Source organism: Canis lupus, chromosome 1 (assembly GCF_048164855.1).
Source record: "Canis lupus baileyi chromosome 1, mCanLup2.hap1, whole genome shotgun sequence".
Taxonomy (NCBI): domain Eukaryota; kingdom Metazoa; phylum Chordata; class Mammalia; order Carnivora; family Canidae; genus Canis; species Canis lupus.
In genome coordinates, this window is record NC_132838.1 from 96,257,550 (window position 1) to 96,284,949 (window position 27,400).

At 46.9% G+C, this 27,400-nt stretch overlaps 1 protein-coding gene and 1 long non-coding RNA gene across 4 annotated transcripts in view; one reads left to right on the forward strand and one right to left on the reverse strand.

The window, feature by feature from the left end:
* Positions 1-27,400, forward strand: part of ROR2 (receptor tyrosine kinase like orphan receptor 2) — a 185,018-nt gene that overhangs the window by 140,399 nt on the left and 17,219 nt on the right. For 2 of the 3 annotated variants that reach the window (XR_012037879.1, XM_072841017.1), the window contains exons 3-4: positions 17,681-17,968; positions 18,779-18,809. Coding sequence is in view for 2 of the 3 variants with exons in the window: in XM_072841017.1 (XP_072697118.1) it covers positions 17,681-17,968; positions 18,779-18,809 (319 nt within the window). In the remaining variant the exon portion in view is untranslated. Of the gene's footprint in view, positions 1-17,680; positions 17,969-18,778; positions 18,810-20,534; positions 20,640-27,400 lie in introns of all 3 variants that reach the window. The other variant, XM_072841008.1, reaches the window with a different exon arrangement.
* On the reverse strand, positions 200-17,487 carry LOC140641332 (uncharacterized). Its single transcript, XR_012037870.1, has 4 exons — positions 16,626-17,487; positions 3,362-3,557; positions 1,838-2,022; positions 200-890 (listed from the first exon to the last, which is right to left on the reverse strand). It is a non-coding gene; the product is annotated as an uncharacterized lncRNA (long non-coding RNA).

Genomic DNA, 27,400 nt, shown 5'->3' on the forward strand with positions numbered 1-27,400 from the left:
CCCAGGTGCCGGAGACAGTGCTCTGGCCCTCCTCCTATTAGGGCACTGATCCCCTTGAGCTTCATCTACCCTAATGCCTCTCAAAGGCCCAACCTCAAAGACCCTCCCCCTGGGGACTAGGCCTTTTACATGTGCATTTCTGGGAGACACAGTTCAGTGCCTAACGGTGATCTATTAAAGCATTGACTTTATTTCTGCTTAGCATCTTTCTGGTTATTCAAAGACCAGAAGCCTAAAATAATTGCTGAGCTCCCTGCCCTGAGGGTCCTAGGTCCCCTCAGGAGGTGGTTTCCCTCCACGTGTCCATGGCTGGGTCTCCTGGGCACTGAGCAGCCAGGACTCAAGGCTCCTGGCTCCAGTCTTGGGACTGGCGCGTCCCCGTCGGTCTCAAGAGGCTTCCTGGGGTGACATGGGACACTCACTGGTACATGCTGTTTGCTCGAGGCCAGTGGTCTCAGTCAAGGGCATGTGGAGCTCTGTCTGCCCTTGGTGACGCCCAGGTGTGCAGAGCCCACTACGGTTGCACAGAGACCCAGGGCTTGCAGGGATCAGGCCTCGACCAGGACAAGGATATATCCTTAGGCGGGCAAGGCCTATGCCCCAGGTGCTGGGCCTTGGGAAATGTTTCTTCAGAAGGAAGATGGTTTTTGATGGTGAGTCTGAAATCATTTCTTGAAAGGCTGCCGTAGCCCACGGTCCAGATGGCCCACACATACTCCTTGACGGGCCCTCTGTGCCAGCTGTGTGTGAGACCCAGCCACATGTTGGGGACCCAAATAACATAACACCGTTGTGTGTGGTCTCTGCCTCGTGATGTTTCCCATACTGGGGAGTCAGCATCCTGAGACCTTGACAGAGTAGCTCGGGGGAAGAGACGGGGCTGTGGTGAGCTAGAAGGAAGGAAAGGGATGTGACACAGAGATCTGAGGAGCTGACAGTCAAAGAGGAGGGTGTCCTGGGCCATGGCAGTGCCTGTCCAAAGGCCCCAGGGTCAAGACAACTTAGTGTCTTGGAGCAACTGAGAGAAAGGACTGGGGTAGCTGAGGTCAGAAGGATCACCAGAGGCTAAACGAACATGACCCAATACCAAGGCCATCAGCTGTGCATGGGTCTTTAAATCAATTAAAATTAAATAAAATTAAGAATCCAGTTCCTCAGTCTTTGAGCTACATTTCAAGTGCTCAGTGGCCACATGTGGATAAAGGCCACCACGATAGGCAGCACGGATCCAGAATATTCCCTCACCACAGACAGCTCTGTTTGGGCAGCCATAGGTAGGACATACACTGCTCTTTAGGTGGCGGGAGAATGTTCTATTTTATTCTGAGCACCATCCTCCACTGTGCAGGGTTCTGGCCTGGAACATGGTGTAGCCTGATCATTCTCTGCAAAGATCACCTTGGTCTGGAGGGTGATGGAGGAGAAGTAGAAGGGGCTGAGGAGGGAAGAGGGAGGTGAAGGGCTGCAGGATGGAAGTGAGGGGCTGAGGAGGGAGGTGAGGGGCTGCAGGAGGGAGATGGGGCTGCAGGATGGAGGGGAGGGGCTGCAGGAGAGAGATGATGGGCTGCAGGACAGAGGTGAGGCTGCAGGAAGGTGAGGGGCAGGTGGAGGGAGGTGTGGGGCAGGTGGAGTGAGGTCAGGGGCTGCAGGATGGAGGTGAGGGATACAGGAGGGAGGTGAGGGGCTGCGGGAGGGAGGTGCGGGGCTGCAAGAGGAAGGTGAGGGGCTGCAGGAGGGAGATGAGAGGCAGGGAGTAGGTAAGATGCAGGGAGGGGGAGGTGAGGCAGGCTGAGCAGAGGTGGATGAACCATAGAGTCCAAACCTAACCTGCACTCACCTGGTAGCCTCAGGAGCACCCAGGGGAAGCAGCGTGTTTACAGCAGACCTGTCCCCCAGGTGCAGGGTGCTGGGTCCCTGGGGGCCAGAGGGGCTGGGAGCACCCCCCCAGCCACAGCTGTGCCTCAAGCAGCATGGGGGGGATGGCAGAGGCGACTGCAGGATGGACGGCAGTGGGGGGTCCACCTGGAGGGAAGACACACTTGCTGACTGAGGCACGGAAATGATCGTGACCTGAACTTTCACAGAAATTGTTATTCCCATCCAGCCACAAGCTCCAAACCTGGACAAGATCTGGTGCCTTGGGTGGTATTCTGGGTCTTTCTTTTTGGTGTTTGAGCAGTATCTCAGGCCCACAACTGCATGCTTTGTAACACCCTCTGCTTAGTTGGGATTTGATAGCCTCCGTCTGTTTCTGTTAACCCACATGGGATCGTGTGAAAGCCATGCGTGCTTCGTGTCTACAGTGCTGAGGCCTTGGACACTTGCTTTCCCTTCTCCTGGGCACAGAAACACCAAGTGCAGAAGTTCACTGGTGAAGCAGGTGTGTGTGTGCATGCATGTGCATGCATGTATGCAGGTGTGTTTGTGCATGTGCATGCATGTGTTTCTCTGTGTGCATGAGTGTACATGCACATGTGTATGCACATGCATGTGTTTCTGGGTGTACATGCATGCATGTGATTATGTGCGTGCATGCATGTGCATACGTGTATGCAGGTGTGTTTCTGTGCATGTGTGCATGTATTTCTGTGTTTACATACATACATGTGTATGTGACGGTGTGCATATATGTGTGTGTACACATGCGTGCATGTGTGTTTGTATGTGCATGTGCATTTCTCTGTGTGTGCGTGCATGTGTGTGTGCGCACGTGCGTGCATGCATGCTGTGGGTGGCAGCACAGAGGAAGCAGAGGGCCATGCACGGGTGGTGCAGCACGCTGGGCACAGCTGTCTGAATGGGGCTTGGCCTGAGTGCACAGCAGGCCGGGAAGTGGCTCCGGCTGCCCCTGCAGCCCAAGCACCCACGGCCATCGGGGGCTAAAGGGGCTCAGGGTGCCGCCCTTGTCAGGAAGCAGCGGCAGGAGGCATGTACCGTGTGTTACCTTCCCAGGTGTGACGGTCAGCATGGGCCTCCGTTCTAGGCCTCTGGACCTCCACAGGCCTCGGGAACAGGATCGTAGCAGATGGCCCACCCGGGGCCCCCGCCACTCCCCTGCAGCCCTATGCTCTGCTTCTCTGGCGTGATATTCTTCCTTTTCTGGGTTATGGCTTTTGCACAAAAGGATACTGACGCTGCCTTCCTCTCTGCTCCCCTGGCCTCCTCCTTGTACGCTCAGTGACGAGAGGAATTGGCCTGGCCATGCTTATTCCATGTGATTTTTGTTGAACATCAGACTATGGCACCACTTGGCCCCATTTGGCTGAACTCTTAGAAAAAAGTAGTAACAGCTGGATGGGCTGTAGGAGCTACTGCTTTAACCTGCTTTACATTCATGGTGCCCCCGCGTCTGTGAACTCACGGGCAGGTGAGAACGGCCACTAGGTCAGTCCCTCGGTGAGAGAACCACTTTGCTTCTTCTGCGCGGACTAGGATCTGGGAATTCGGTATAGGTGTAGACGGTGCTTGTGTTCGGATACACTGCGCCAGTACTGAGCGCTGAACACGTATAGAGTTGGTGGTCGGTCCTGAGGGAGAAAGATCTCCAGGCAGAAAACCTACGTAGAAGAGAAAATAAACACAGGAGACTGTGATTTACAGCTGGGAAGTTTGCCTGAGACCTCGGTATGCCAGACGACGGTCACCGGTAGGACTGAAGCTGGCCCGGGGAGGGGGCGATTCCAGCTGAAGTGCTGTTCACGCAGGAGGGAGGGCTTACCAGGAGCCTGCGTTCCTTGCTACGTTTGACACACTACCTGTTACGAGTAAGATCATTAGTGGTATTTTTGTCACGGTCACTGTTCCTGTCGGGACACTCACAAAAGCACACGTTTGGCCTGGAAGCCATTTGCCCTTGTGTTCCGAGGCTGTGTTTTAAGTACATATGTAACACGTCTTGGGTTTTGTAAAATCACTACTTTGGAATGCTTGTGGGGAGCGGGTAACTCCGAGAGCCCAGAGGGTGGTGCTGGGGGCCGGCGTGTCCCGCGGCCTCTGCAGACAGACCCGGTGTGCTCCTGTCTCCCGTCCCAGGAGAGGGGCTGCTCGTCGTCCAGGTGAAACCAGGAGGGGAGTTCCGACCTCTTCCCCCTGGGGATACATTGCAATTATAGGTGGTCCTCGGGGCATTCTAAGTCACAGGGCAGACATGACGCCTCACTCACCAGGCTGGCCCTGCTACGTGCAGCCTGTGGCGCTGCGGTGCTGACCTCAGGTCTCCTTGGGCACAGGGAACAGAAAAATCAGCAGAGATCACCGCGTCGGCATGGAGACGAGGCCCGTTGTTTCTGTTTGCTGAGCTCTGGGTTTCCGGCTCATGTAAGAGGCATGGATTGATTAGAGTGTGTGTTGGGTACGTTTCTGGAACTTTTGGGTGTGTGTGTGTGTGTGTGATTGCTTCCTGGAGTTTGCTGCAGGTATAAGGGCTCCAGGGTGATGGGTAAAGTAGAAAACCTCACCCCCCTGTTGCAGACACAGTGCAAAGAGCCCTGAGCTCTGTGCCACTCCTTGGGGAAGGCCCGTTATTGAACACCCTCGCTCCTTCCCACGCCGAGAATTTGCAGCTCCCGTTGGACTGTCCAGGATGTGGACAGACTGAGCAGTGGTTGGAGTAAGGCCTAGCCCATGGAGAAGAGGTGTGAGAGCACACACACTTGTGCTGTCCTGGGCTGAGGGCGGGGAGAGGCCTCGTGCGAGCTCACGGTGAGTCTTCCCCAGGGAGGGTGGACATGCACCCCAACTCCCGGAGCATGAGGCTGGGCTTTGCCCCCACACCTTCCTCTTCATTGCCCCTTCGTCCCAGATTCCCCTCAACTCCCGGCCCCCTGTCCTTGCAGAGACAGCCTCGGCCAGGAAGGAGTGGCTGCAGCTGGCGGCCACTGCCTGGCATTGTGACTGTGGCTCCTGCTGGAGACAAGCAAGGCTCATTGGGTTTGGCCACCACCCTATGATCGGCTTGTTCACATGTGCTTGTCTTAACAGCTGTCTGTGTGTGTGTGCATGCGTGTGCATGCGTGTGTGTGCGTGCGTGTGTGCATGCCTCCAACCCCTGGATCTGTGTCTGTTTCCCTCTGTCTCATGTCCGTGTGCACTGGCTGGCATGTGGCCCCCTCCAGCTGTTCTTGGGGCGTGTTTCTCTCTGGGCTTGTCCATGTCTGGGTCTGCTAGCTGCACATGGGTGTGGTGATGCCCTACCCCCTTGTGAGGCCAGGACATGGCCCCGTGTGCAGGTGTTGGAATGTGGTGCCAGCTCCCCCCCCCCCACTGCTCCCTGCTGTCGCCTCTGAGGGCTGTCGTACCTGGGGAGCACACACTAGGTGTCTCTAACCTCTGAAATCTACTGAAGGCCAGATGTCCAAAGTCAGGGTGTCAGCGGCGGGCTCAGTTCCTTTGGAATGTCCGAGGGGGACCTGGTGCCGCTGGAGGGGCTGGCAGGGTGGATGTCCTGCTCTTGTGACCGCAGCCACTCCCACCTCTGCCCCTGTCGCTGCATGGTCTGCCACATGGTCTTCTCTGTGCGTCTGGGTCCAAATGTCCCTCTTCCGATGGAGCCACTGCACCGGGGCCTGCCCGTACGACCTCAGATTGATGAGATGACATCAGCAATGCCCCCATTTGCCGATAAGAGCATGTTCACATGTCCTAGGGACTGAGCCCCAACACGCGGCATTGTGGGGGCCACCGTTCGCTGCCCCGCAGGACGGGCACTCTCCTCCAGACTGCAGACCCTGTCACATGAGTTCCTGCATTGCTCAGGGCCTCAGACTTCCTGTGCTCCTGTTTTCCCCTGCTCTCTGATTCCCACCGTTGGCAATCTCATGCCCTCCTCCCCTGCCCCTGCTGCTCCTTGGCTCGTCCAACCCACTTGTCCAGCCCACCCCGCTGCTGCCGCCGTTTGCAGCTGCCGCTGGGCAGACCACTAGACGGCTCAGCGGGAACGTCTGAGCCACAGTGACCCACTGACCCTGCCCCCGGCTCATTTATTGGCCTGTAAATGCTTCTCCAAGAGAAGAGCAGCTTTATGTTCTGTGTGCAGCTCTCGGGGTCTCCCCCTCACCTGCCCTGCCAGACAGGTTGTCTGTTTTATTTCCCACCAGCCAAAGCCCTGTGACCTTGTGACCCCGTGACCCCAAGTGCACACGGCCTTCCTCATCTCCTTCCCAGACCAGTTGGTGTGGCCTGGTAAACAAGCAGCTCCTCAGGCACCTAAGTGATTTGACCATGTTGGAGAACATGTGGACGGCCAGTCAGGATTTGAAAAAAAACAACAGCATTAATCGCTGATCTGACTGTGAGGTGGGAGGGGTATCCCATGGTAATGAGGTCTCCTGTTACCTCTGCCTTGGGTGTCTTCATGCTTGGACTCAGCTCCACTTTCCAGAGTTAGGGATGAGCACAAGGCTGGCCTGGCAGCAGGGCCACGGAGCCCATTAGCATCGTTCTTAAAGTTACCCTGCTGTGCAGCAGGGGAAACCCTCTTGATTAAAAGGGAAGACTTCTGTTCTCCTCTAACACTGTGGGGTGTCGACTGATCCAAGGGAGCCAGATTCTCAGTTGTCTGGGTCCCACCCTACTTGGGCTGTTTGGTCCTGTCTGGAGAGGTTTATGGTGGCCATAAAGGGAGCCTTGTGAGCTAGAGGAGAGCTTAGCAAAAGTTAGTTACACACCCCGTATTTTGCACAAAAGGGAAACGAAGCCGGGAGTTTAAATGGGTGCCTGTGAATAAAGCCAAGGGCCAAAGCAATGGTGTGCTTCATCTTGAGAGAACTTTCTTTCTGCCTTTCCTTTTGGCCTCCAGAGAATGAATGATGGTTAGTTACAGTGGTGGACCAGATGAACTTGGCCACCTTCCTGCTTAAATTACATACAAGTGCTCCATAAAAATTAGTAAAAGATGGAAATGCTTAAGTGAACTTGCAGAGAGAGATAGAGCAATGTTCAGGAGCCAGATAGGAAGGAAGCAGAACTGTGACAGCCCTGGGCTGCCAGGAAGGATCCACTCTGGGTGGTCTCACTCTGTGGCCTTGGAGAATGTCTTCATGGCTTAGCTTATCTGAGACAGAGAGTTGTGTTCTGCAAGTGTCATGCACGTATGACATGGGATCCCCAGCAGTGAAAGATGGTGTCCCCATGTGGCCGTGGGCACATCCATGGGCTCCAGGGGAGAAGGAACACCCAGTAAGTCATGGGCACCTTAACAATAGCTGGGGATGGGCCACGGGCTTCTGCAGATATATCAAATCCTCCAAAGCACTGATACCAGAAGAGACCCCCAAATGTAAATGCTACACTAGAGAGAATACCCAGGAGTAGGAGAATGCTGATTGAGATTATGTGAACAAATAAATGCCTTTGGTGTTACCAATTTCACTTGGAATTGGAGCTATTACATTTCCTTCAACTGGGAAAAATAAGAATTGTAACAAAAATCAAATTTGCTTTTAGGAAAATGAAAGAATTTACAATTCTTGTACCCTAAATAAGGCTTCTGGAAGATCATTACAGAAACTGTTACAGAAACTGTTCCACAAGGCTCAGCTGCAGCTGCTGGAGCCTTGGGTTTCAGCGTCAAACCAGAGGGAATCCGTGGGGTTCAGAGAACTGAGTGTGGTAGGTAAGCCTTTGGTAGCAAGCCAGGAGACCTAGGGCCTACAGTCCTCACCTGAACCTTGGCTCGAGGGGGCAAGCACAGTAGCTGCTACTGTGAGAAATCAGGAAACCCAGTTTATGTGACAGGAATGTTGTGGGGAAATCCCAGGCCCAAGAGTTAACATGAAAACTTGGCACTGCCTGTTGCAGGAACTCCGTCCTCAAGGGGTTCCCACAGAAAAACCAGTCCTACAGTGGAAAATTATAAAGCACACTCAGAGAGGCTTGGGATGAGTGGTGAGCTAGTAAACAAGGGAGTCAGAGGGATTAAAGATAAAGGAAGAAAAGGCAGTGATGGGTTTGAAAACCAAACAGACCTTCTAGAAATAAGTTGTAGTCAGAGAAACGAGAAACTTGATGAGCAGGTCAAGGAGCAGATGGCGCACAGCTGGAGATTACAAAGGTTTAGAGAGTATAAAAGCAGTGAAGCACAGTGAGGACCTGCATACAAGGGGAAGTTCAGCATCTATCCAGGAGGAAAATTTAGAGGAGAAATAGAGGGGTATGGAGAAACAATGTTTGATGAGATACTGGTGGAGAATTTTATAGAATGGATGGAATTGGGATGGAAGCCCATTAAGGCTACATACAAATAAATTCACAGCTCAAGATCCATGGAAATGGCAAAGACAGAGAGGAAATATGCAAGGTAGCTTACAAGGGGAAAGGTCAGATTACCTAGGAAGGAACAAGAAGTAGGACTTGCAGCAGTCAACACAGAAGCCAGAAGATGGCAGTGTAATCTCCAGTCTAGAATTCCATACCCAGCTAAACTGTTACTCAAGTGTGAAAATCACGGGTTACTCTTCGACCAAGACTGAGGATCTTCACAACCGCAGTCCTTTACCCAAAGAGCAAATGCGATTCAGGATGAGGAAACACCTGAGGAAACTGCTCTTCTCTAAGGCAAGCATGTACAGGTTAATAGATTAGTAAGGGAAAAATGGAGAATAAAGAAAGAAACCCAGTAGAACACAGGAAAGGAGGATTAATGAATGAAGAATAAAATGCAAAATGAAAACATTAAAAATAAAACTTGCCAGTTAAAAAACTCATCATTCACACAGATAGACACATCAATTAACGTGTTAAATTATATGTTCTTTACAAGATCCATCTTTAAAATATAATCACAAAAATGATTTTAAAAATGAAAAATACAGTGTAAGACTGTGTTAATCAAAAGTACCCTGAGGTAGCTACGTTATTGTCAGACAAAATGGTCTCTTAGACAAAAGCCTTACTGAGTGACCTAATGACTAGCTGATGCCATAAACCTAAAGTTTGTTGTACCTAGCAACATGGTTTCCAATACATAAACACAACCCGACAAAATTACTAATAGTCATCTGACAAATACAGAACCAGTGAACACAGGTACCACTGAAAGTAATAGATAAGCATATTAAAATTTGAAAAACTTTACAAGCTTCATCTACTGGACATTTAAAAATCCCTGCACTGAGCAGTTAGAGAAACACATTCTTTTTTTTTTTTTTTTTTAGATTTTTAAAAAAATTTATTCATTTGAGAGAGAGAGAGCATGAGCAGAGGGGCAGAGGGAGAGGGAGAAGCAGACTCTCCACTGATACAGAGTTCAGTCTCAGGACTTGGAGATCAAGATCTGAGTTGAAGGCTGATGCTTAACAGACTGAGCCACCCAGGCGCCCTGAGAAAACGCATTCTTACCAATAAAATGTGCAACACTTACTGTAAGTATTATCTCTGTGGTAGACTGTAAAACAAATCTCAGTGATATCAAAGAATTGTCATCACCTAGGCCATGTTCTGTGACAACAGCGCAGTTAGGAACACTTTCGGGGCGGCCCGAGTGGCTCAGTCGGTTGAGCGGCTGCCTTCAGCTCAAGTCATGATCCCAGGGTCCTGCGTTCGAGCCCCACATTGGGCTCCCACTCCCTCTGCTCCTCCCCCCGCTTGTGCTCTCTCTCCCAGATAAATAAAATCTTAAAAAAGAATACTTTCAACAACATACCTAAAAGGGAAAACATAATGTAAGTTTTTTTTTGTTTTTTTTTTTGTTTTTCATAATGTAAGTTTTAAGATACACTTGGGTCTGGGCAACGTTATGGAGATTAAATAATTTGTTAGTTGGCAAAGAAAAAGTTGAAGGGTATTTGTACTCTAAATGCATGTATTAGAAAAATCATTAACTGCAGAAGTTAGAAAAAGAGCAATAGTGTAAAAATTTGAACGGAAAGCTGCAGAAGGAGAGCCCAGTGGGTAGTAAACCTTTCAAAACACTCAAGCTCGTGACATCTTTAAGATGCAGTAGTGAAACAGCACTATTTCAGATCCATCGGATGGCAAACATTTTTAATCCCCTAAACACCAAATGTTAACACAGTTGTGGGGGAAACAGATTAACTGACATTGATAGTGAGCATGCATGATTTCAAGCATTCTTGAGACTTAGAAAAATGAGAGACTTCAAGGCCCTGTGACATCCCCTCTGCATACAAGTAGATGCTCTCAAGATATTTTTGCATGTGTGCAGGATGAGACGTGTATACATGTGGTCTTTAAACACTCGCAAAAATATGGAAACAGCTTGCTACCCCTCAGTTGGGAAAAGGATAAAGAAGTCCTGGTTTGTTTGTACAGTGAAGTATTATACAGTTGTTAAAATAAATGAACACCAACAAAGATAAATCCCAAGATGACTTTGATTGAAAAAAAAATAACTAGCAAAGATGATCTTTCAGAGAAAATTTCTAAAAATATAAAACAATAAAAATGCACATTGGAATGGTGTGTACCATTTCTCAGGAGAGGGAGGGAGAAATGGGGAAGTGTGGATTTTAGTTGCATCCTAGAATGTCTAATTTTTAAAAAAGCATTCTAAGTCAGAGATCCCTGGGTGGCTCAGTGGTTGAGTGTCTGCCTTTGGCTTAGGTTGTGATCCTGGGATTCTAGGATCAAGTCCTTTATCGGGCTCCCTGCTGGGAACCTGCCTCTTCCTCTGCCTGTCTCTGCCTCTCTCTCTCTCTTTCTGTCTCTCATGAATAAATAAAATCTTTATAAAAAAGTGTTCTAAGTCAAATATGGTAAAATTAGTATAAAATGTTGATATGTACACACACTATTGATGTGTGCAACAGGTATCTGTTACATTACTATTTATATTTTTTATATGTTTGTATCATTTCAGTATTTAAAATTTAAATGAAGGGATCCCTGGGTGGCGCAGCAGTTTAGCGCCTGCCTTTGGCCCAGGGCGCGATCCTGGAGACCCGGGATCGAATCCCACATCGGGCACCCGGTGCATGGAGCCTGCTTCTCCCTCTGCCTGTGTCTCTGCCTCTGTGTGTGTGTGTGTGTGTGTGTGTGACTATCATAAATAAAAAAAAAAAACTCTAAAATTTTAATTAATACAAACTAATATTGAGCAAAAACGATTAGGTAAAAGGATATGTGAGCAGTATGAATTTTAAAAGCAAAAAGGCTACAGTATTGCTCTTTGAAGAAAAAGTTTGCATAGAAAATCCAAGATGGTCAGGTCAGAAACTATTTTAACTAATAAGATAGTTGAGTAAAGTGGCAAGATAAAAGAAAAATATACACAGTGGACAGAATATTGACCTCCCAAAAATGTCCCTGGAATCTGTGAATGTTTCGCTTTTCATGGTGTAGGGACTTTGCAGACAGGATTAAGATTTTGAGATGGGAAATGATCCTGGGTGATCCGGGTGGGCCCAGTGTAAGCACAAAGGTCCCCCCTTAGGGAGGCAGGAGTGTCAGATCACTATCTGGAGATGTACTGCTGGAGGCAGATATGGGGCTGAATGCAAGGGAAGTGCCATCACCCAGGGCATGTGTGGCCTCCAGAAGCTGTAAAGGCAAGGACAGAGACTCCCAGAGCCTCCAGAAGGAACACAACCCTGCCGTTACCTTGATGTCAGGACTTCTGACCTCCAGAACTATAAGATAGTAAATTTGTGTTGGTTTATGCTACTAAGTCTGTGCTAATTTGTTATAGCAGGAATAGGAAATTAGTACAATATGTAGAAATCCAAGACTTGTCCTATAAGCCTTCCTTAAACCACTTAGATGGAAATAAAAACAATTCTTAAAGTACTAAGAATTCTAGGATACCTAAAAAACTGCCTAAAAATACATATGAAGGTCTCTACAAAGAAAATGACCAAACTTTCTTGACTAGGTGAGAAGGTCTGACATAGAAACATAGACTGTACTTTCTCCAAATTGTCAATAAGTCAGTTTAACGTAAATCATCTGTAAATGCAGCCTTTCTCTGACACCCCAAGTCTTATTTTTTTAATTTTTATTTTTTTAAAGATTTTTATTTTACTTATTCATAGAGACACACACACACAGAGGCAGGGACATAGGCAGAGGGAGAAGCAGGCTCCATGCAGAGAGCCCGATGTGGGACTCGATCCAGAGTCTCCAGGATCACGCCCAGGGCTGCAGGCAGCGCTAAACCGCTGCACCACAGGGGCTGCCCCGACACCCCAAGTTTTAAACCGAAACTACCAGGATGGTTCTAAATTGAATCTGGACAAGAAATAGCCATGAGATCGAGAAACCTTTCTTTTTTTGGAGACTGAGAGAAAGCGCGTGCATGCGTGCTTGCACATTGGGGAGGTGGGGGGGAGCAGAGGGAGAGAGAGAATCTTTTTTTTTTTTTTTAATTTATTTATGATAGTCATACAGAGAGAGAGAGAGAGAGGCAGAGACACAGGCAGAGGGAGAAGCAGGCTCCATGCACCGGGAGCCTGACGTGGGATTCGATCCCGGGTCTCCAGGATCGTGCCCTGGGCCAAAGGCAGGTGCCAAACCGCTGCGCCACCCAGGGATCCCTTTTTTTTTTTTTTTTGGAGAGAGAGAATCTTAAGCAGACTTCTCACCCTGCACAGAGCCCAACGAGGGGCTCGATCTCGCAAACCTGAAATCGTGAACTGAGCCAAAACCAACAGTCGGGTTGCCAACTGACCGAACCATCCAGGCGCCCCAACATTTGCTATTCTTGATGTCAAAGCTTATTTCATTTATTATAATTTAACAAATGTGACACTGCCCTAGCAACAGGCTGAGATCAGTGGTGTGGGGAGTGAAGTTAGAAACGAATAGAGGCTGTTTTAGATGCGGCGGCAGCTGAGGGATCACCCTCTGCGGACACAACCTTGTGGCAGAGACTTGACCCTGGAGAATCAGCAAATATCTGAGGATGGGGTGTTCTGGTTGACTGCATGATAAAGGGCCAGCTGGGTGTGTTTTAGGAAGAGTAAGGGACCCTTCCCCCCCCTCCAGTAAGTGAGAGTATGGGGAGAATAGAGAAAATTTCCAAAGTATTGATACCATGGACGTCAGCTGTCTGCCGTTACATGTCTTCCTAATTTCTTCCCTTTAAAAGCTCAGTTTAATCACCCACCTGGTGGGGGAGGATGCGCCATGAGTTTTTGCAGTTACTGTGTCATCTACCTATGGTTTTGGTCTCTCTGACCTTCCAGTAGAGCAGGAAGGAGGCTGATTCAAGACCTAGCTTGGGGCACAGGTGCCATCCGTGGAGAGTCAGCCTTATCCATTCCCAGCAGGACAAGGCTTTCATATGCCGTTGCATCTAGAATCACCGGGGGCCAGTGCTGGAGATGTAGGTACCTTCTTCCCAGTCCTGATGTCTTCCTCTAGTGGTGCTTCATCGTGGGGTGGTTTCTGGCCTGCTCTTAAGTTTGTTCTTGGATGGCTTCGGTTCACTGACACTACAGCTGTTCTTTGTCCTCAGCAACCGAAAGCAAGTATTCCTGGCCCCAGCCACGTGTCTAAGAGCTTTTGGGAGATACCATTGCCCAGACCCCTCCTGGGTCTTGGTTGCCATGGGGGTGAAGGTGGTCTTTTTTATAAGCTCCCGGGTGGCTCCAGTGTGAAGACAGAGTTGAGCACTGGTGGTTTAGATGCGGGCAGGATCGAGGAGAATTAGTAAGAATACCACGTGAGGATGAGATTGCTGCACTAGGTTCTCTTTTGTTTTCTGCAAACTGAGGAGGGTGTGGCTTCAGGGGTGAGTGTTCATCTGTTGAGAGTGAAGGGGATCTGGAAAAATTGGATGCCTCAGGCTCGGAAGAAATCGGTGGATGCCTTACCTACCCTAGGATCTGAGCAAAGCTGAGGGTGGTTGCCAGCACTCAGGGAAGGATGCTTTCAACACAGTGGCTCCTCCTCCCACCTGGTACTTCCATCCACCCCACCCCACCCCACCTCCCACTTTTACCAGGTTTGTCCACCTCGTCTCCCCTTGCTCATCGACATGTACCTCGTCCCTCCTTAGGGGCATTTTCTGACCAAGGATTACATTTGTGATGACATGTAGCCATCAGCACGCTCTAGTTCCAAACTTTTTCTGCACCCCAGCGGGAGACCCCGTACCCATTAAGAGTCACTCCCTAATTTCCCCTCCCCCAGCCTCTGGCAACTAACTATTAATCTGCTTTCTGTTTCTGGAGATTTACTTGGTCTAGATATTTCATGTAAACAGGGAGAGCCAAGAGTGCTTTAATGATTAAATCAGTGGTGTAAGGCACACGAGCATTTCTTCAGGCCACATTAGCTATCATGATGAAGACATCTGACGGGGAATTGCTGGCACTGTCTCTGAACTAAACCTCGTTCTGACTCCAGTAGATGGTTTCACAGTGTCCGGCGCGGTGGGATGGAGTCAACACCAAGCTCTTCGTGTCCATGCAGAGGGCAGAGGAGCCAGAGAATGGGGAACACTGACAGGTTCAAGTCTTACGCTTAGCAGTTTGTCGATCGAGGATGTAGGAGAAGCTGTTGATGGATATGATGAAGAATTCCATGTTTCCACACCCATTCAATGTAAAAAAGATATTCTGGAGAAGAAACATACTGGCTCTGTTTGCATCATTGGGCAATAATTATCGGCTGGCTGCTCCTCAAGTCTCCTTGGTTGGACGAAAGGAACAGACCCCTTAACTTTCTTCTCTGGCTTCTATCCCACTTTCTCTCCCTTTCTAGAGAAATGTTTCCATGTTGAAGAAGATCCTCCTCTATCTTTCAGAATATTTAGCCAGCCAGTGGAGCTGTCCCAGGTTGACGTATGCAAATGTCCTTAAAGTGGAGGGAGGTGGTGGCAGAGCCACCATCAAGCCAGTCCCCCAAAGGCAGGAGATGAGAGCCAGCAGTGACCACCATGTCCCCCGGCCCCGAGAACCCCCAGGCCCTGCTGCTCGTAGATGTTTGCTGATCACTTTGGAGACACAGACCCTTATGTTCAACCTTTACATGGAGCCATTGCCCTGGTCTGCCAGGAAGCTCTGGTTTGTCACAGGTCTCTGGAGGAACTGTCAGCAACGTGGAGATGAGAATTATAATTAAGCTTAGGCCAAGAAGAGATCGTTGTAACTTTAACGTGTCATCTGCTATTTTACATCATAATTTGATGGCTGTTTTGTATGCCCCACTCTGCATCCATGTTATGCAAACCTCAACGAAGCATTTGAATATTAAGCAACTTGAAAGTGCTTCATATGAAGCTCTCTGATTAAGTTGGGCTCCGGCCAGACACAGTGAAATGGTGCGTTCACCGTCATCTGTGCCTGAGATTATGTCAGAGTAACTGCTTCAGACCGTCCAAATCAGATTGGCTCTTGTGTTTGAAGACCCAGAGGTCTAGGGTGGGAGCTGCAGGAGCCAGATCTCCCCAAGTCCAGCTTGTGCAATCGAGTTAATGAAGAGTGTACGTCCAGGACATCACCCTACTTGGTTCCAGGGAGCTGTCATTGACATGTCTCTCACATTCCAGCTTTGTGTCATCCATGAGAATTCTGTTCCATAGGTTAATTCAGTGAATTAAGTGGAGAGCATCAAGGTGGAATTTAATGATGTGAGTAATAATGATTAGTGCTAGTTAGTAACACCTCTCCAGACAGCTATCCACTGTCCCTTGTCGAGAAAAACCATCCCAGCCTATTAAAATCCACAGCCTCCCATCCGCTTTGCTGCCTCCTGTCACCCAACACCTAGCGGCTCTCACCCAGCCTGTGAAACGTACCTCAGGGGTCCACTAGAAACCCTATAGTTTTCCATCCAGTGAGGCAGTAATAAGAGATATGTGCCATCTTTCAACTTCATTTTATTTTTTTAAAAGGGTAGGAACCTACCAGAAATGAAGCCAAAAGATTCATAGCATGAATGTATCTTAGTTTTGTCTGAAGTGAGTTCACCTCCTCATGGTTGATTGTCTTATCTGTCTAACCTTAGGGTCTTCGTGTGTGTTGCGGAATTTTAGCTTGCATGCTTATCTTGACAGCATGATCTCCCAGCTCCTGACCTGGACTACGCATATACTCACACATCACACACTAAAATGCACACACATCACACAACACACCGCACATACACGGAGTTACACTCCCTGCACCATGAGTAAACCACATCACACCCACATACCTCATGCCTCACACACATATCAGAGGTGCACACACACACACACACACTGCACCACACCTACACCCACACCACACAAGCATGTACATACATACTCCTCACACACAGCACACCACATACACCTCATACACCATGTCACACTTGCACACCACACACCATACCACAAATACACCACATCACACAAATACACCATTTCACACACACATATCACACCACACACACCTATCAGAGATGCACACCACACACACACTGTACCACACCCATACCACACAAACACACACATACACTACTCACACACACACCATATACACCATGTCACACTTGCACACCACACCCACACACCACACCCACACATATACACACCACATCACACACACATACCACACACACATCAGAGATGCACACCACGCACATACATACATACCCTCTCCTCTCTAATCTGTTTTACTTCCTCCTGTTCCCCATGGCCTATGTCACCAGCTGAGCATCCCCACCCCTGAGTGGATTGAGCCCCATACTCCAGCTGCACTCACTCTGTCCTCTGGGTCCTCTCGGGTCCTGCACTCCATCCAGTGTGGGTCCCCACACAGCTTCTCCAGCGCCTGTCCCAGGTGCAGCAGGACAGGGCCTTCAGCAGCACTCAGCCTTGACATCCTTGTTCTGTCCAGGCCAGTGGTTAGCTCATTTCTGAGGGTGTGTCTGTTTTGCGATGAATTTTTCCTTATCGAGGTTTTGTAGTTGGTGGTGTGGCAGGAAAGAGCATGGCCTTTCCAAGTGTGACTTACATGGTGGCTCAGTGAGATGAAACCTAGTGCTTGCAAAGAGAAACACAGTTGATCCTCGCTCTGGCTTTCGTACTTACGAGTACCCCTACTGTCTGAAGTGTACCCGTAATGCCCAAATCAGTGCTCACGAAGCCACTGTGGTCATTCACAGACGTGCCTAGAGCCGTGACAATTTAGACTTGCCCGATGTACACATTCCTAGCTGAGGCTCAATAAGGCGACCCCTGCCTAACTGTTTCAGCTCATATTGTGAACAAGTATCCTTTCTGTGGTCCATATAGTTCTGTGTTTTTTGCTTTTTTTTTCTTTCTGTTGCTGATTTCGCTGTTTAAAATCCCCCCAGTGATGGTGCTGGAGTGCTGGTTGGCCTTCCTAAGCCCCAGAAAGCTGTGATGTGCCTTACAGAGAAAACACGAGTTAGCTAAGCTTCCTTCAGGCACGAGTTAACAGCAGTGGTGGCCGTGGGCTCAATGTTGATGATCCACGACCCATATTAGTCATGGACACCTAATAAGGTGTCTTCGGGCAGAAACACACGTAAAATGAACTTATGCCATGATTGAGGACAATACTGTGACCAGAGGCCCAAAGGAACCTGACGGTATTTCCATAGGAGCAGTGCTTTGCTAACCCAGTGTTCTCAGAACATTCTGGAACATTATTATCACCAGTGCCGGGAATGGGCTGTATTTACGTGAGAGAAAACAGGAGCCCTCCTGAGCCGGTCCCAGGAGGAGCGCCCGGCAGCCCCCTCTGCCAGCCCTCACTCAGTGTTGCTGTTCTGTGATCGCTCTCTGCTGCAGGCTACTTCCTGAATTTTCTGGAGCCAGTGAACAACATCACCATCGTGCAAGGCCAGACAGCCATTCTCCAGTGCAAGGTGGCGGGGAACCCCACCCCCACCGTGCGATGGCTGAAGAACGATGCCCCCGTGGTGCAGGAGCCCCGGCGCGTCATCATCCGCAAGACAGAATACGGCTCGCGATTGCGGATCCAAGATCTGGACACGACGGACACCGGCTACTACCAGTGCGTGGCCACCAACGGGGTGAAGACCATCACGGCCACTGGCGTCCTATTTGTGCGGCTCGGTGAGTCGGGGCAGCCTGGGTGTGCGGTTATCAGGTGGGGACACTCGAAGCCCCGGGACAGAAGGGTCATTTGCAGCTTGAAACCGCACCCCCACCTGCCAGCAGAAGGATCAATAAAACCCTTCCCTGTGGCCTCTCCCTGTGCACGAGGGCCCGGCCTAACCTGCAGCCACTTGCTAGTAGTAAAGGAACACAGACACAGACGGAGCGGTCTGTAAACCCAGAGTGCAGAAGGGAGCCCCAGACACGTTTCCGTGAGGTGAGCGTGAAGGCCGTGTCCTAGGTGGTGGTCCCACAAGGAGGTGCACGCACACACACACACTGCACTACCAGGTACCTGGTACCTGGTGCCGAGCCCAGGGGCGACCGTCCTCATCACCGGTGGCGACAGGGAGGGGTGGATGAGTCCTCTCTCATCCCAGCTGCCAGATGATCCCCGCGCTGCCCCAGCCCTGCCACCCGGGCTCCAGACCATTCGGGCCCTGGTTAGGAAACATCTCCTGAATCAAGGTTAGATGAGGAGAGAGGGAGACAAGGCAGCAAGAACTCCAAAAATACCTCCAAATGTTTCTGCAGAAACCGAGAGTGCTCCCCATCCACATTTTGTGGTTTTCGGCGTCCCTGGCATGTAATCTTGGGCAGCAGCAGAGCCCAGGGCCCGAGGACGGCTCACCACAAATGAGCACACTGGCCTGTGGCTGCCTTTACCATGGGCTGGATTGGAAAAAAAAAAAAAAAAAAAAGATTGATTCCAAATTGTGAAGTATTAATAACCTGTCTTCTTTCTTTCTTTCTTTTTTTTTTTTTTAGGTCCAACACACAGCCCAAATCATAACTTTCAGTAAGTATCTGTTTTCCTCAAACCATTTTCTCATTCCCAGAGGGTTTCCGTTATATAAGGATCCAGGATTTAAATCCAGCAACTGCACGTCTTTACCGAATTTGCTGGACGTTGGCTGGACTTCACATAAGGATGGCGATGTGCTTGCTTCGGGGGGAACACCGTTACATTTTCTGTGGCTCAGCATTGGGGAGAGATGTCGCAAGAGCAATTGTTGGTGGTTCCTTCCAGTGACAGTAAGCTTACAAGGCAGCTGGGAGGAGTGTAAGTGTCCAGGCCAGGTTCTTGGGGCCACCAGGTGTCCTGAGCACATTTAGAAACAGGGAGTCCCCTCTCACTAAAATCCTAGCATCACTCGTGACCGGCTGTGGGTCTAGGACATGTGTGGCCACTGAGCCTCCTGGCATCCTCCGATGTAGGCAAGTGTCGGACCCACCTTCCCAGGTGAGGACACTGAGGCTGAGTCTGGCTCATGCATCTTTCTCAGCCGTGGATGGGTCCTGACTGTGAACCGAGGTGCCTTTTCCCTGATGCATCATCTTTGCATTGTACCTGTCCATCTTGGGAGATTCTCTGGACCCTGCACGTCCTGTCATCCTGCATACCAGAACCCCTCTTGTCAGGGCTTCTTAGCAGGGGCTACTGGGCTCCTCATTTCTTGTCCAGACGTATCAGAGAGCCATGGCTTCAGCTCCAGATGTTGTGAACGGTGACACAGATGCTACGTGTTGGTCAGTATTTGCTCATCCACGTTCCCCACCCCCCGGCACCTCGTCAGCACTGGTCACTGGGAAGGGTGGGCAGGGGCCCCAGGTAGCACTATTTGTAGAAGGTGGATCTTGATATATTTAAAGAAATCTTCTTACCCTGCTGCTATGGACTGAATTACATCTCCCACCCTTTCTCTTCCCAGCCCTCCACTTCCCGATTCATACACTGAAGCCTTAACCCCCTGGCCCCTGGGACAGTATTAGAGAGAAGGCCTTTATGGAAGAAATGACAGTTAAATGAGGTCCTGAGAATGGGACCCTGATCCTATAAGACTCATGTCCTTACAAGCAGAGGAAGACACATCAGAGCTCTTTCTGTCTACCATGTGAGGACACAGCAAGAGGGTCGCTGTCTATAAGCCAGGAGCTGAAGAGGCTGTTACTTTGATACTGAACTTCTCAGCGGCCCCCAAACTATGAAAAGTCAGGTTGTCCCACCTGGGCTATTTGTTATGGCAGCCTGAGCTGACTCATACATCCACTTTACCATATTTTTAGGCTTCTTTGCCATTGTCTTTTACTCTTTCATCTGGACTTTTGTCCATTTGTATTTTTATCAGAATTGCATAGAACTCGGATTTTTTGCAGTTACTTTTTCAGATACAAAGGTTGCTGTGTGGTTTTACTCCTTTTAATGTATTAATGTTATGTTACGTAATAGAGCTCCTGGTGTTGAGTAGCTTTGCGGTCCAGGTCTGAAATCTACTCAGCTGGGGTGAGTTATTCTTTCATTGGGCTGCTGAATCGATCTGCTGCTTTGTGCCAGCAGACGACCTTCTGTAATCAGGGACCTCGTAGTCAGAGGCACCAACGGTGACCACGACCTTTATTCAGTAGACTAAACTCCACCTCCATGTGGCATCTCTGGAAGTTAACCAAAACCAAGACAGAAAGAGAGGGAATCAGTGGGCTTAAGACAGATTTGTCCATAAGTTCTCCACCTTTGTCTCTGGAGTGTCACCAGCTCATCCCACCTGTTGACTCCTCTCTTGGGACATTTCCTGATTCTTTCCCTGCTGGACCAGCCGAGTGCCTGTGCCTGCAAATGCAGAGCTGAACAGTGAGTAATGGTGGAGCCTCGGTCGATCACTGAGTGCAGCAGGCCAGCACTGGGTTGCTGCTCTGAAATGTGAGTGGGAACGGCTGCTAGGACTCCCTTCCAGGCCCCCTTTCCCAGCTGCAGCCCTTGCACAACCACACCTGCACATGCTGCCAGATCCTTGGACACCCCACCGGCTCGTGTGTGTTGAGCGAGGTACAGGGATTTACTGCTGTTCAAACAATGCTTTTCCTTTCATGCTTTTGAAGAGAAGGTGAGGAGGGTGTGTGTATGGGAAACAAAGACTTTAAGAACAGGCTGTGACTCCACAGACCCAAGTTCAAAGACGGCGTTATTACGGCTTACTCAGGTAGCAGCTTGGGTAACGTGAGGGGATTAATGTAAGGCTCTGTGTCTCATGTTTCATGTATGGGTTTCATTTTTATCTGCTCTTTTAGAATGTGGTTCATTTTCATGATGACAGACCTGTATGTACACCGCAGGGTAGCCTGGTGGCACGGCCAGGCGGTGGAGGGGTGTTAGAATGGGGTAGCCCCGAGACCTGCACATCAGAGCTTCCCTGTTCCCAGCATTGCTGTTCTGGCCGACATCGTGGCCCACACGTGTGTGCACACATAATGTGTAGCAGCAGACGCTGCCTAAAGGGAGCTGTGGTGTTCTCTTGGACAATTAAAAATTACATTAGTCATTGGCCTCTGGAAAATCGCCTTCCTTGGGGCTGTTTCCTGAGCCCTTTTCTTACCTTACAAATGGCAAGTGACTCCAAGGCTTTGGCCACTCACCACCCCTACTGTTTGTGGCCCTGGAAGCCCCATTTCCTGGTCTATCTCCCCATCTCCAGGCCCCCAAACTCCACCACATCAGGGGCATCTCCGGGCAGATGACTCAGAGGTACCCCACCGTTGACATGTCTAAACAGAACTCACCTCTCTGTTCCCTCCAATTCCTTCCACTGCTATTTTTGGGGGAACTGTCATAACCAAGTTCAAGCTTTATCCTAATTACAGGAAAATAGCCCTATTAAAAAAAAAAAAACTGAAACTGCCAACAAGCCAATTATTAAAAATGACTTCAGGAGAAACCAAGCTGCCTTACTGTTGGTAAGTAAACCGGCTCAGACAAAAGGCTGACACTGTGCATTTGATGTGAAAGCCATTATACCAGCAACCTAATCAAACTGAGTTGGAGGGAGGAGAGAAGCCAGCCTAATTTTTTTTTTTCTCTGTGACTTCTTGTCATGATAGATGCTGCTTCTCGGAAAATATAACTCCTTAAATCCCACAGTACAGGACTTGAATAAAAATAGAAACTAATTCATCTTAAGATTATGTGATGCAGGCAATAAGCGAGTAAAGAGATCATCGTGGGTAAAGTCATTAGAGAACACACACCCTCCTTAACTCAGACCACATAACGACACAGTCGAAAATGTTTGCGCTCTAGCGGTAATGATAGTATTAGTGCTGGACGTGTAGTAACACATTTAATGCCTCCACTTGGTCTTTCTCTGTTTTCAGTTGAGCCCATGCATTAGCTGTTATGCCCTGTGATGCATGGATGAGAGCTTTTCACACACCGACCTCCAAAGTCATCCAAGGAAATACCAACCTTCTGAGGTTTGCCCCGGAGGGACCAGCTCCCTGAACACAGTGTGGGAGAATTACACTTACTTCCTGGTGAACTGGTCACACGTGAGCTGCCGTTTCTCTGCTTCTGGCCGTCTCGCGTGATCCTGGCCTTAGAGATGACCAGGGCAGAACCAAGTGTTTCTGAGAGGTTCTGCTGACTTGGGTTTTTATGGTGTGAATGTTGGCGTTGATTGTGTTCAGTTGGACCAAGTGCACACTTTTGTCACATCTAATATGACATCAGCGTAGTTGGATGCTAGGAGTACTTTATCTTGGAATTAGAAATATAAAGCATGGTGTCTTACTTTTAAGGAAATCATTCATTCATTTAACAGATTTATACTGGGGGGCAACTACATGCCAGGCTTTGTTCAAGGGGTCGGGAATATAGCAATGAATGAAACAAACAAAAACTAAAAATTCCTGCTGTGCGGTGGTTACACCCTCTTGGGAGACTCTTGTGTCTGGCTTCTTTCATGACATGTAGTATCTGAAAGATTCCTCCTGTGGCTTATTCCTGTTTGTTGGTGGTAAGTCCTCTGTTTTATGACAATACTACAATATGTTTATGTACCCATGGGTGGACATTTGGGTGTCCAGTTTGGGGCAGTTATAAATAAGGCTGCTTTGAATGTTTTGTGTTCAGGTATTTTTGTGAGCATGTTTCAGTTTCTCTGGAATACATCCTTGTCTGTGGGATTACTGGGTCAGATGGTAAGTATGTACATAAGCCATAAGAAATGGCCAAACTCTTCCCTTAGAGTGGTTTTTCCACCTGATGCTGCCACCAACAGTGTGTGAGTTGCAGCCACATCCACGCCAACACATGGTGTTGTCTGATTTTAGCCATTCAGCATCTTGTGTTGTGATGATTCAGGGTGGTTTAATTTACATTTTCTCCTCACAAAAGGTAAGACCATCTTTTCAGGCCACACTTTTGTAAAGTATCTGTTAGGCTTTTGTCCAATTTTACTGTGGTGTTTGTCTTCCTATTGAGCAACAAGAGTTCATTATATATTCTGTATACAGTTCCTTTGTCAAATACATAAAATGTTTTCTCCCAGTCTGTGGTTTGCCTTTTTCTCTTCCTTTTTTATGATTTTATTTATTTATTTGAGAGACAGAGCATGAGCATGAGGTGGGAGGGGCAGAGGGAGAAGCAGACTCCCCACTGATCAGGGAGCCCAATGGGGGTTTAATCCCAGGACCCTGAGATTGTGAACTGAGCTGAAGGCAGACATTTCACCGACTGAGCCACCCAGGAGCCCTGCCTTTTTTATTTTCTTAATGCTGTCTTTTGATGAGCAGGAAAATTTAATTTTGATAAGTCTAATTTATCATTCTTTTCTTTTATGCATCATGTCTGAGAAATCTTTGCCTTTGCTTACTTCAGTACAATAAAGATATTCTCTGGTGTTTCCTTCTATAAGTGACATAGTTTTAGCTTTTATGGTCAGGTCTGTGATCCAACTCAAAGGCAGTTTTTGTGTATAGTAGGAGTCATGACTTTATTTTTTCCATACAAATGTCCAGTTCTTCTGACACCATTTTTGAAATGATTGATCCTTCTCAAATGCCTTCATGCCTTTATTGAAAATCAGTTGATCATAGGAGAGGGTCTATTTTGAGAGATTCTCCATCATGTTCTGTTGATCTGTCCTTATATCCCAGCATCACATTGTCTTCATAATTGTAACGTTGTGGTACCTGTTACAGTTGGATGGGGCAAATTCACCCTCATCCTTCCTCTCTTTCGTGATTGTTGTGGCTATTCTATTTTGCATTTGCCTGTAAATTCTAGAGTCAGTTTGTCAATGTCTACATAAGTGTGTCCGGGGATGTTCTTAACTTTCCATTTTGAAATAGCTTCAAATGTACAGAAAAGTTATGATGAGAAGAGTAATAGTAATGTTTCTTGTATCTTTTTACCCAGGCTTACCAACTCTCATTTTGCCATATTTGATTTATTATTGTCCTGTACATATTTGTAATTACTACTTTTCCTGAGCCACTTGAGAATTGGCTGCACTCATTATGCCCTTTCCCCTTTTATACTTCTGTGTGTATTTCCTAAGATCAACCATATTTCCTTATAGAACAAGAGCTTCAAATCCAGTGAGAATTGCCATTCATTTTCCAGTTTCTTTAATTGTCCCAGTAATACCATTTAGACCCCTTCCCTGGGACAGAATCCTCTTCATATTGTTTTCACATCCTTTAATCTGGAACAGTTTCTCAGCCTTTCAGGACATGGAAATTTTTGACAAATGCAAGGCAGTTATAATACAGAATATCTCGGCATTTGAATTTGGCTAATGTGTATGGTGATGTCCATGATTAGATGCTACATATGCATTTTTTACTTAAAGTATGTAAGTGACGTTTCCTTCTCAGGGTCTCACATCTGGAGATACATGGTAGAAGTCTATCCCTTATTGGTGCTATTAATTTTGCTCACTTGTTTATTTTCACATTATATAGTTATTTACTTTTTTATAATTTAAAGTAATTTGTGAAGAAATTCTGTTAGGATTTTGATAGGTGATATTGTACTATGGGAGAATTGACTCCTGAGAACCACTGAATGGTCCACCCAATGAATATGGAATATATTTCTATTTATGTAGGTTCTCTTTTATTTATCTCTACAGTGTTTTGAAGTTTGAAGTGTAGAGGTCTTGTACATACTTTATTATATTTATTCCTAAGTATTTCAACCATTTTTAAGTGTATAACTCAGTGGTATTAAGCACATTCATGTTGCCATGCACCCATCACCCAAACTCTCCAGAACATCTTCATCTTTCCAAACTGAAACTCTGTATCTGTTAAACAATGACTCCCCATTTCCCTTTGCCCCAATTCTTAGCAACCATGATTCTACTTTCTGTTTCTATGAATTTGGCTACTCTTGTGTACTTTTAACATTATTGTAAATGACTTCTTAAAAAAGATTTATTTATTTATTTGAGAGAGAGACAGAGAGAGAGAGAGAACGCGCAGGCAGTGGGGAGAAGCAGTGGCAGAGAGAGGGAAGAGAATCCCAAATAGACTGCACAGAGCATGGAGCCTGATGTGGGGCTCGATCCCATAGCCATGAGATCACGACCTGAGCCAAAACCAAGAGTCACATGCTCAACCAACTGTACCATTGAGGCACCCCTGGAAATGACATTTTTAAAATTTTCATTTGCTAACTGCTATGTACAGAAATAGAATTGATTGTATTGATCTTGTCCTGTGATCTTACTAAATCTGTATTCGTTTTAGTAGTTTAAAAATATATTCCTTAGGATTTTCTATGTAAATTATGGTATGAAACGTGAGTAAAGGCAGTCTTATTTCTTCCTTTCCAATCTATAAGCCATTTGTCTATATACCATTTATCTATCTATCCATCCATCGATCAAATTGATCAATCTATCCCCTGATCAGAATGGTTAAGACCTCCACGGTAATGTCTGCTAAAATTGGTAAGAGCAGACAGGTTTATCTTTTTCAATGTCTATGGGGGAAAATGTTCCTTATTTCACCGTTAAGTCACACATCCATTGTAGGGTTCTGATAGATGCCCTTTTTTTAATAGATTAAGAGTGATTTTTTTTTTTATTGAGAGTTTTAGTAATGAATGAATGTTGACTTTTGTCAACTGCTTTTTCCCTGTCAACTGAGATTATTACATGGTTTCCCTCTTTGTCTCTGTTTTCAGTAACTAGTTTTTAAATGTTGAAATAACCTTACATTCTTGGTTAGCCCAGTTGGTTTATTACCTATTTTATTTTATTTATTACCTATTGTCTTTTTATTTGGGTGGGTCCAGTTTTTTATTTTTATTTTTTTGTGAAGCATGTTGCCCATTTGGTCAAGGGCATTTTGGTCTGTTATGTCCTTAGACATCCTTGTGAGGCATTTGTATCATTTGACCTTATAAAATGAATTAGAAAGTATCTCATTCCTTTATATTTCAAAAGAGTTTGTGTAAAACTACTGTTTCTTCCCTAAATATCTGATAGAATACACCAGTTTCTATTATTTGGGGCTGGGGTTTTTGATCATGGGAAGGTTTTTTATTACTTCAAATTCCTTAAGATGTTTAAGGCTATTGTGAGTTTTATTTCTATTTCCACTAATTTTACTGTATTGTGTTTTTCAAGGAATTTGCCATACTTTTCTAAGTTACTGGATCTGTGTTCACATATTTCTGCATAATGTTTCCTATTATCTTTTAACATCCATAGAGTCTTTGATGATGTCCCCTTTTGCACTCCTGATATTGGTAATGTGTATTTTCTCTTTTTCTTTATCAGTTTTTCTAGGTATAAACAATTTTGTTCTTTTTTTTTTTTGAAGAACCAACTTTTGGTTTTATTGATTTTTATGTTTCTTTTATATTGATTTATGCTCTCATCATTAGTATTTTTTTAATTACTTCAGGTTTAGCTTGACATTCTTATTCCAACTTCTTACAATATAAAACCTTACCTAATTTAAGCATTTAAAGTCATAAATTTCTCTTTAATTGCTGTTGTAGCTGCAGTCCACAATTTTTGGTATCCTGTTTTCACTTCTCATATTTTATGTGAATTCCATTTAAAATACCATTTAATTTTTCTTGTATTTTCTTTTTTGAGCCCAAAGATTATTTAGAAGTGGGCTATTTAATTTTCAAGTATTTGCAGAGTTTCTAAACCTTTTTTTTATTGATTTTTAATTTAATTTGATGCGATCGGAGACTTATAATTCCAATTCTGTTAAATTTACTGTGAGTTACTTTGTGGCGAGAATATGGTCTGTCTGGGTGGATGTGCTGTGCACTGAAACATGGATGCTGTCTCGTTGAGTATGTTGTTTTACAAACATCCATTAGGTCAAGAGGGGTGGTCAGTGTTTCCACTGTTGTTTCTTTATGAGTTTTTTTTATCTAGTTCGATGAATTGCTGTGAGACAAGTGTTAACATTTCCAAGTGTAATTATGGATTTTTCTGTTTCGTTCTCTAGTCCTGTAAGTGCTTGTTCATATATTTTAATGCTCTGATACTATATATGTTCACATTTATATCTTTTTGGTTACCCTCCTGTTTGAAAGATGTTTCCATTGAGTGTGGAATTCCAGGTTCACGATTTATTTTCTCT